Source organism: Folsomia candida, unplaced genomic scaffold, assembly GCF_002217175.1.
Source record: "Folsomia candida strain VU population unplaced genomic scaffold, ASM221717v1 Fcan01_Sc037, whole genome shotgun sequence".
In the NCBI taxonomy this organism is placed as follows: domain Eukaryota; kingdom Metazoa; phylum Arthropoda; class Collembola; order Entomobryomorpha; family Isotomidae; genus Folsomia; species Folsomia candida.
The window spans coordinates 94,849-104,597 of NW_019091229.1; the positions used below are offsets into that span (position 1 = coordinate 94,849).

Below are 9,749 nucleotides of genomic sequence, written 5' to 3' on the forward strand. Positions count from 1 at the left end.
AGCCCCCAGAAGTTGAGACACTCGTTTCAACTTTTTCCAAACTCCGTCTAAAAAATTCGGTCCCCACAGAAAGATTTTCTTTTCATCTATCCGAACTCAAACAAGTCGATTTGACTTATATCAGGGGATTGTATAGGTATTTCACTATTCCAAATGATTTTTATCCCCAATCTAGGTTCCTAGGTCATTTGCATAATCTTGGGTCAACTTTGCCGTCTGGGAGGACGCTCCGTCATGATGAAAAATCACCTTAATTATTATTTTACCGTGCAAATTAGGAAAATTGTATTCTAAAAGTGGTTTCAGTACAAGGTCCACATAATACTTCGAAGATTCCTTCACTTTTTGGGGGACTTTGATAAGTGGGAGGACACCACGACAGGACATTGCACCCACGACCATCAACTGTTTAAAAAAGTTCTCCTCACTGAAAAGCACCAAATTTCTTGAATTTTTTTTCGGCATTTGTCGTGTAGTAAGCTCTTCGAACCCAATTAGTAACTTGTAGGGAAAATAGTTCTTCGTCAATTGTCACCAATAGCCCACTTCTATTCCTCAACAGAATATTCAAATAAAATTTTTTGCAAACACGGGCGAGATTTTTTCTGGAACTATTTGAAATGACTGTCTCAGCTTGTGGGGGCTGTGGGGCAGGCATTTTTCAAAGTAGAAGGCTGAAATTTTGCACACAACTATCTGAGGATAACATGCTCGTCTGTTCAAAATTTTGACCCGCTACGACAAACCGTTCCGGGGTTATTCAAGGTCAAATTCGTATCCACCAGGCCGCCCTCCCTTTGGTGTTTCTAACGGAGACAGGTTTTGAGTTTAATTAAAATCGTGCAAAGACAAAAGTGAGCTGGTTGCATATGTACATGTTTTAACCGGCAGTTAAAGTTAATTATGTAAGTAGTAGTTTAATTAAGAAGTTGATTAGTTAAGTACTTTGGGTAATAAAAAAATAACCTGACACAATAAACTCGTTAGACGCTTAATTAGATAAGGAAGAAGTGCACATGTTTCCATGTGATTTTACCAACCTTGCTCTCTAAATACAAAAATAGTTAGAAGGCTTTATCGTGACTTTGATAAGCTTCCAGGGAAACAGACCTTGCATAAAAGATGCCATTGACTAGAGTCCTATTGAGATGAAGGAATCTTATGTGCTTTAAGTCTTTGAAACTCGACCACATACTTAATGCCTAATCCCTTTTGAAAGCTTGGGCATAAGCTTAACGACTGGATAAAATAGAATATTGTTTTAGTTATGTAACGGAGCAGATGTGCACATAATTAGTTTATCTCAAACTGCAATCGCTTTAATTAAATGTCAAAGTCTAGCCCAAGAAATACAGGGTTCCCAGCAAGAAATGGAATCAGTATCATAATATTCACTTTTTATCAAAGTTCGTTTTTTTAGCAAAAACACATCCATTTACTGAAATCTGAGCCAATCTAGTTCACATTGTTTCATGAAAATACTGCGGCAAGGACATTTCCATGAATAGATTCTGTATTACATACATACACATGTTCAGAAAAAATTCATACAATTCAACCATGAATAAAACGATACACTTTTTTTTTACTTAATAATAATTTTACACTTGTTTTTTTATACACAAACGTATTGTATCAGCCATAAACAAATTAGGAGAAGGAATGGGTCCCAAAATAAATTACACAGCTCTTGGTATTATGAAAACATTGGTAAAATACATTTAAACAATTTTACTAATTACTACTGGATCATAAATACCATACATGAGTATTTAAACGTGGGTAAGTGATTAAATCAAAGATAATTGGGGTATTCATTACGAGTTCGTATTGTTAGCAAAGTTAGAAAAAAACTACAAACTTTGTAAGCTTGCAAATAATTTGGGCTTCGAAATTTGGAACCTCCAAGGCTAGTTTTTAGTAGGTTTCAATTTATTTTTTCGAAATTATGTTGCTACATACTTATGTGGGCAATGGAAGAATGAATGTCTCAAATAATTACTTATCAATGTATTTAGAAAAATTGCAATTTTAATGCAATTTTATGCACCCTGTTTCCTCACGCCCTTCGCCCTCACCTTCCTTCCTTCCGTGCACATGGGAAACCAACACGCGTTCTGATTAATTAGCCAAACTCGTTAATCAAGTTCATAACCTTTTTTAATGTCGAGGCATCAACACCTTCCTCAATAATCATTTTAATAAGTATTTAATTGGCAATAATGTCAACCCCTTTAATTTTGTGGTGTTTATTAATTATAACGATAAAGTTGACAGAGGGACAACACCCGGTACCTGGAAGGTGTCCAAAAGTTGAGCCGTTTAAATATATCGACGTCCAACGGGTAAGCTTAATTAGGAGATAGTTAACTAATTAATTAACGGAGTATATACGCATTTGCAACTGAGGGTATATAATATGCCAAAGTTTGCAAAACTGATGGTCTAATATGCCAAAGTTTGCAAAAACTGCGCCTGGATTTTGGTTTGCAAAGTTTCCTAACATCCAATTTGATGGATTTCGCAAGAATTCTTGGCAAAAAATATGATCTTATGATTCTAGTCCACATAATAAATGTTTACTTTACGAGCTGATTTGGCAGCTATTTACATATGGACTAAAGTATTTGCCAAACGTTGATATCAATTTGTGTTAATTGGTGATTTTTTTTTGCAAGTATGGCGGGTTATGGTACGAAGTGGAGAGATTTTTCTTCCTCCCTGAAGTAACCGGAAGTTGCATCACTGTGAACTATGACCCTCAGAAGGATGGCAGTTTGGCAACGACGATTCGATTAAAGGAATCTGTGTGAGTTGTGAAAAATTTTGGCGAGTAATTCTGTATTCATAAAATAAAATGGAAATTTTAATATAAAACTAAATAGATAATTCATCCTTATGTTTGTAATACTTTTTCATATTTATCCAGGACCGGCAAGAAATTGGCGTTTCCAGGAAACACGATTTTCCTTGATTCTACCCTAAACAAGAATTTTACCATTGGGAACATGCAGTTGACTCTGGAGCTTTTTAACCCAATTCTACCACAACCAAAATGTAAGTAAGGTTAGAATTTTTAATTTTATGCATTTTTTAATTGAGTGGGTATATAAATATAAATAAATATTCTACTTATAAACTGTGAAATAGTTCAGTACACGTACAGCTACAAATTAGCGGATACGGATTATGACAATTACATCATCAAATTCGGATGCGTTTCACTCCTTGCAGTTCATTTTGGTAGGTGGCGTTAATTATTAGAAAATTTTAACAAGGCAGAATTTTTTTTTTGTTATTTATTTGCATATTATTTGACTTACTGAATTTCAGAGAGCGTTTGGATCTTGTCTCGATACCCGAGTTACCCGGCCCGGGTAGAACGGCTCGTGCACAATAGTCTCGATCGACTAGGGATCGACAGGTCACTCTTGGTCAGGAGTAAATGTGACGAAATTCAGGAAACGCCCAAAGTCTTCTTTCCCACTGAATACCACCACCACCACTAATATTTCATTTTAAAATAAATATCCGTTAATAATTTATCCCAGCTATAATTTAATCTTTGTAATAAACTGTGTTATAATATTGTAAAAGTACAAAAAACAAGATTTAAATATATCCCATATGTACATGTACATGGATTTTAATAATAAAATATTATGTACATCAACACGATCTATGGAAAACTTTAAAATTTAATTATATCCATTAACCGTGGAAAATGGAAATATATTTAATTTCCCAATTTTGAAATGTACTTAGTTCGAGGCATGGCTTTTTCGAAGCTATCACTTCCGAATTATTTTTTAAAAAAACTCTCTGCCAAAACCACCACGCAGAATTTTTCAGATGCATCGTAAAGAAAAGATACAGGTTTTCATGTGGCTTATTCTGACTGAATATGTACATACATATGTACATACGCATCGACTCTTTAATATGTATCAATTGTTATCGGAACAATAAGATCTTGACAATTCCTAAATAAATTGTTTACCTTCCGTGTGAGAAGAATACTTAAATAAATTACAAGGTGTTAACTGACCTAGTAATGGAGTAAGACCCGGTTGAAGAAGGTACTTTAAAAGCGAACTTATTAACTTACTATGGGTCGAACACGCACTTTTCAGGTTTCTAAGTTGTGTAAGTTAGTAATATTTTTAAATGTATAGATAAGTCAATCCAGTAAATTTTTAACAAGTCAAATGGCGTACTCTCTTCACGTTACATACATAGCTCGAAAATCTTGCCAATTAAGCATAGTTTTGCGAAATTTGCTGAATTTCCCAAAACTTTCACTTTCAAAATCATACAATTTTATGTACCTAGCAAATTTGTAGGTAGATATTTTTAAATTTCGTTAACTAATTCTCTATATTCAATGCTTTAGAAATTGCAAACAAAACCACAGAAATAAAAATAGGACAAGAGAAGTACATATTTGAACAGATTTACGAAAATTGCGAAATCATATTTTGTGAATCCCTTCTACATATGTAGATATAATTTTGGGCACTTGCTAAGTTAGTTGCGATGTTAAATAAGATGTTATCGAGAGTAAATACGTTCATAATATGCATAATTATGGTGTGTTTTTACCACAATTATTTCAGGTTTTATCGTCTCCCTTGTATTTATCTCCATCGTAGAAAGTGTCCCACTTGAGCGGGAAGCGCGTGAAACGATCCTTCCCGCCGACGCGAGAACGTACGATATCGTCGAAAAGGACGGCTCAGCAACTGGGTCGAAAGGCGTGGATAACTTTAACGTCGTAAAGGATAATATCTTCGGGGACAATTCAAATAAATCTGCGGGACAAATATTTGCAGAAAATTTGCATGCTGGGGCGTACACTCCGTTCGGCTTGTTAGAAGATGCTGGAGACAATTTTGCGGATAAGGCGTTCCAAGGAAAGACATCGGAGGTGAGAAAAATTTTTTTGGGTTAAGTGAAGCTTACCATTGACAAGGGAGACAATTATTTTGATATATATGTTTGTACAATTTACCAAATTTTTCGCAAAATGTCGTACAAGAAGAAATGATCATGCAAATTTTTTTACATAAGCGTTTTACCCCTTAGTTTATTTTATTTATTGGTCAATTTGCTTTTCAAAATGTACACACACACGTCTGAAAACCGTATCATTACTTTAGGAAATATTGGTCAAATTTATGAACATTATTTTATGCATTGAATGAGATAGAACAAAATGAGGTAATTCACGAAGTCCTTGGTAACTGCAAAATTCATACATTTAGACAAACTTTAACCTACCGAATAAAATGACGCACTTGATCTTACAAACTTACAAAAATTTGTAATTGCATAGCTAATTTTCATAGGAAATATATATTGAAAGTATGGAATTTTACGATTTTTCTAAAGTTATCAATGAGTGCGTGCATTGCCTCCATTATTTTAAAGTTCCCGTGATTAATAAGGTTAAGGGGCCAAAATTACAAAATTTTAGTCATCAAATAAATAAATATAATTTAGAAGCTGATTATTTTAATTTTAGGACAAAACATACATTGAGGACCTTCACGCCAAAGTGTATCAAACCCTGGGTTCCGTCGGGGGTGGACTTATCGACGCCGTGGGTGATAACCTAGTTCCCAAAGCGTTGGATGGCGCCTACAAAGGGCTCCTCGGCTCGGTGGCGGGTGGACTTGGGATGGGCTTCTCCACGTTGGTGTCACCCATCGCGGGAAGTATTGAAGCGGCGAAGGTCGGCTTGAATGGGATCGGTCAAGGGAGTCTGCTCGGGATGGAGGGCAAGGTCAGAGAAGTGGATGACAAAGAGGCCGTCAGCCACGACAGGGGTTCATGGTTTGGAGGGTTGTTGGGGTAAACGCTAAGGGGGACCAACTCAGGGTATAAACCAATTTTGACGTAAAATGTAAATTAATTGACTATTTATATTGATTAAATTATGTGTGCGAAACTAAATTGTATTGTTTTTGCGACTGCATAACATATGAGATTTGATGTCACATGAATACACCGCTACATATATATGTACATACACGTCGAGTATGTACCAACCCATTTTAGAAAAGAAGTACGAATTTCGTCACATCCCAGCCAACAATTCTTTGTGTTTTCGGGATCAATTCGGCCACAATTTTCGACCTATTCGGGATCGATTTCTTGACGATTCGTACAGAAATCCAGAAGAAATCGGTGGGAAATGTCCGCAGAATCGTACAGATTTCTTGACGATTCGTCACGAATTTTTACGCCGAATTCTGTACGAATTCTTTGCGATTCTTGCAAGACTTCGTGTTGATTTCTGATAGAAATCCTAATGAATTTTGTACGAATTCTGCCCGAAATCACTACGATTTACATTGAAATGAAAAATTGGATAAATGATTTGTTCTTTTGAATTATTTTATTGCTTAGATGGCCATAACAAAAAATAAGCTAATTATTTGTAAATTAATTCTGTGATGATGGAGAGGGCAAGTTGTTGCTGACTGGCTGTTTCCTGTGAAATTAAAACAGATTTTAAATATTTTGCACAATATATTGATAATAGCAAAAAACTTAAAAATTTGAAGCAAAATTTTATTTCAAAATTTAATGGTAAAGAACATAAAACTCACTTGTTGCGTTTATACATACGATCACGGGCCTTGGTCAACTCCTTCGAGATTCCGTCCTCAAATTTTGCAAGGTCAGGTAGCAAAGGGCTCATCAGATTTGCTGCACCCCCTAATAATTAAAAAAATGTAATAAGTTCAAGGGAAGAAATCTATCCTAATTATATACACATAATATGATTCTCCTTACTTATTCCTACTTACTGTAAAGGACATCTTTGATATCCGCCGGCGTAGAAAGCGAAAGCTTTTTCTTCATTCCTTTTAGACTATATTTGGGCAATAAATCGTCAGTCAGCAATTTTTTCGGCATCTTGCAAATTACATCGACTTCCTCTTATCCTCTCACTCCTCCATAGACAATGGTGATCTGAATACCACAAAGAATAATTAACCAAAAACAAAGCGAAATAGAGATAAACCTTGGTACAACATTTTACAAAATCAAATACTTACCAGGTCCGAATTTGGAGAGAGGATTTATTATTCAGATAAATTTCCAAATTATAGTTGTTTTGTAAAATCCTGTTTCTGTCTGATGTAGAGCAGTAATAAATTGCGTAGCCTCATGGCCACCTCGAAGAACAGACTGCGGCCTTAGCTAGAATTCCTTAAAAATTCGTACACTCTAATTGAGATTACCGAAATCTCCAAGAAATCGTGACGAATTCGGGCTATCTTTCTGTCTAAATTCGATCAAGATTTTCCTTTAAGAATTCGGAGTGAAACCACAAAGAAATCGGAACGAATTTCGGTCACCTTTCGGCCTACATTCGTTGAAGATTTTTCTGTGCGAATTCGCAGTGAAATCGTATCGAATTCTTCAAGAATTCTGGCAGCTTTCGAGCTCGTGGTGATTTCGACCTGTTCGTACAGACCTCTTTCAAAGAATTTTGGCCGAATTGTTGGCTGGGATGACACAAATATACGGTTTGTACTTATTTATAATTTACTGACATAATATGCATTACAGTATAAATTGATGTGCAAATACATACATACGTACGTATATATCTATATAGGATATCTTCATCTTCTACATATTTGTAAATGTTAGACTGGTAACTATCTTATGAAAGCACATATTTTGGAAAGGTCATAGCATTTATATCCATAAACAATAATACAAAATAGTAGTGACACTACTCTTCAGATAGAGTTGAATTAAATTTTGCACAATATTTTTAACCATAGCGCTACTAATAAATTTAAAATAATTAAGGCAAATCGTAGATAACAATTTGCAGTAAATATGTATCTATATGCATACCTTTTACCCGGTACTGGAGACAACGTTTACTTTTATATACGTTACATGAAGGGAAGTAGATGAAAAATTAATTTAGTAATTCATGAAAGACGGCTCTTGAAGTTAGGAAACTGTGTCAGATATGTACATATGTATATGCCCTTCTTAGGCTAAAAGTTTGCTACAACTTTTTGGAATATTTCTTTTTCTTCCTTGTCGCCGCTGTTGTTGATCATTTTGCAAGTCATTTTTATACATTCCGATTAAATCTTCGTGTTCCTCCTGATAAAAAATACATAATCAAAATTAATGTGAAATACATACATTCATTCATGTGATCACATACGACGGCGTACATCATCATCATCATGTACATAAATATCTATGTATGCATATATTTACAACACATGTGCATGCAGGTGTCAACTTCATTTACCTTTAGATGACGTAAAAAGTTCCCGGTTGAGGTTAACTGCCCCCTGACAACTTTTCCGCAAGCTTTGCATTTTACCGTCACACTGACACCCTTACTTTCAATAATGTCAAAGTAGCTGCCTCGGAGGATGAAAGGTTTCTGGGGAGAAAAAAATGGAAATTTATTGCCATCCACTTGGATTTTAGGATCATGAAAATTAATTATGCTGCTTTTTTCTCCTATTTTGTACTAACTTTGCTTTCATCCAGTGATTCAGGATTGGCTGAATTGAGTTCTTTCGAATTGTGGGAGCCGATTGTGTCCTCGTTTCTACCGGTTTCCGGTTCGTCTTGAGGAAATATGACGAAATCTGTGTCATTGTCGTCCTGAATTTCTTGGTAGATCTCGACCTCTTCGGTTTTGACAAGTATAGCGTTTGGCGAGCAGGATGGAGAAGAATTTTGAACAGGATTTGTTCCTTGTTGGAGTGGAAAAGATGTCCGGTCTGAATATAAATATGTATAAGATTAATTTTTAGGAAATTTTAAACCAAATTCTGAGTAAAAGTTCTATATTTATGTACTTCGTCGCCGAGATTTGGAAGATTGCGGAGTAATTGTGTCACATTGTACGTCGAGAGAAAGGGGATCTTCTTCCAAGGGAAAATCTGTCGTGGAAAATATTTTATTTTGTAATAATTATGTAATTATCACAAACTATATTTTTATGTACATAAACATGCTCTGGCAGGATTGGTGCCAGTCTTTGGCCAAAATAAATGAATAAAAATGATGAGCAATAATGGAAATAAATTTTTCCTACCAAAGTGGACAATTTCAGAAAAATGTGTCCATTTCGCCAATTTCGAAACGATGTTTTCCAAATAGGCTACCCTGGCAAGGAGCTCTTCCATCTCGAATTTGTTGCTATAGAAATTAATTATTGGTTTTATTTTATGAGATATTAAAAATAGGAAATGAACAGTTCACAATTTGTAAAATGTGAAAGATATAAAGTGTGTACAAATGTAAACACGCCAACTTTTACCTCGCTCCAGTTTTTGGTCTCACAAAGAACTTATGTAATCGTATTTACATATGTACGTATTTACAACATAAGGTTCGGTTACCGAACTTCGGTATGTGCATAGACAAATGTACATAGGTACATACATTTGAGTTACATAATTTCCTAAAATCATGAATTGTGCCGCAACAACAAAAATACTTAATACCAAGCTGTATTGAAATACTATGGATCTACAAAAGTGCGTAGTATTCATACAATCAATGGAAAAAGTATTGGCAACCCCCACGCCAGCTAAATAAAATTGGCTATAACCATGGAATGCATCATACAATTGGTATGGAAATTTGTACCCATTTAGCAAATATAATGTAGTTTTCGATTATAATCATGATTTATTAATTAAAATTAGATAAACACAGTTTTTAAATAATTTGTTGGAAAATTT

The 9,749-nt window shown here is 34.9% G+C and overlaps 2 protein-coding genes across 3 annotated transcripts; one reads left to right on the forward strand and one right to left on the reverse strand.

Annotated features, from left to right (window-relative positions):
• Positions 1-1,940: 1,940 nt before the first annotated feature.
• Positions 1,941-3,671, forward strand: LOC110861108 (apolipoprotein D). Its single transcript, XM_022110220.2, has 5 exons — positions 1,941-2,345; positions 2,679-2,809; positions 2,930-3,057; positions 3,151-3,243; positions 3,334-3,671. Exons 1-5 carry the CDS (start codon positions 2,223-2,225, stop codon positions 3,507-3,509), a joined length of 651 nt encoding a protein of 216 aa, XP_021965912.1. The 5' UTR covers positions 1,941-2,222; the 3' UTR covers positions 3,510-3,671.
• A 2,714-nt stretch (positions 3,672-6,385) lies between these two features.
• LOC110861079 lies at positions 6,386-9,313 on the reverse strand. Of its 2 annotated transcripts, none has more exons than XM_035860882.1 (8): positions 9,098-9,313; positions 8,859-8,942; positions 8,530-8,780; positions 8,297-8,434; positions 7,068-8,142; positions 6,816-6,981; positions 6,615-6,723; positions 6,386-6,496 (listed from the first exon to the last, which is right to left on the reverse strand). In XM_035860882.1, the coding sequence occupies exons 1-5, from the start codon at positions 9,186-9,188 to the stop codon at positions 8,026-8,028; spliced, it is 681 nt and encodes a 226-aa protein (XP_035716775.1). In that variant the 5' UTR covers positions 9,189-9,313; the 3' UTR covers positions 6,386-6,496; positions 6,615-6,723; positions 6,816-6,981; positions 7,068-8,025. The 2 variants fall into 2 exon arrangements, with proteins under 2 accessions (XP_035716775.1, XP_035716776.1); XM_035860883.1 differs by having other exon boundaries at positions 6,802-6,981.
• Between the last annotated feature and the right edge of the window lie 436 nt (positions 9,314-9,749).

Excerpts from the sequence above, each read along its gene's own strand:
- LOC110861108 (XM_022110220.2), top strand. The coding sequence starts at position 2,223 with ATGTCAACCCCTTTAATTTTGTGGTGTTTATTAATTATAACGATAAAG. Across the intron at positions 3,058-3,150 it reads AATTCTACCACAACCAAAAT|TTCAGTACACGTACAGCTAC; the intron begins GTAAGTAAGGTT and ends ACTGTGAAATAG. Across the intron at positions 3,244-3,333 it reads ACTCCTTGCAGTTCATTTTG|AGAGCGTTTGGATCTTGTCT; the intron begins GTAGGTGGCGTT and ends ACTGAATTTCAG.
- LOC110861079 (XM_035860882.1), bottom strand. The coding sequence starts at position 9,188 with ATGGAAGAGCTCCTTGCCAGGGTAGCCTATTTGGAAAACATCGTTTCG. Across the intron at positions 8,943-9,097 it reads TTCTGAAATTGTCCACTTTG|ATTTTCCCTTGGAAGAAGAT; the intron begins GTAGGAAAAATT and ends TTTCCACGACAG. Across the intron at positions 8,143-8,296 it reads ACTTTTTACGTCATCTAAAG|GAGGAACACGAAGATTTAAT; the intron begins GTAAATGAAGTT and ends ATTTTTTATCAG.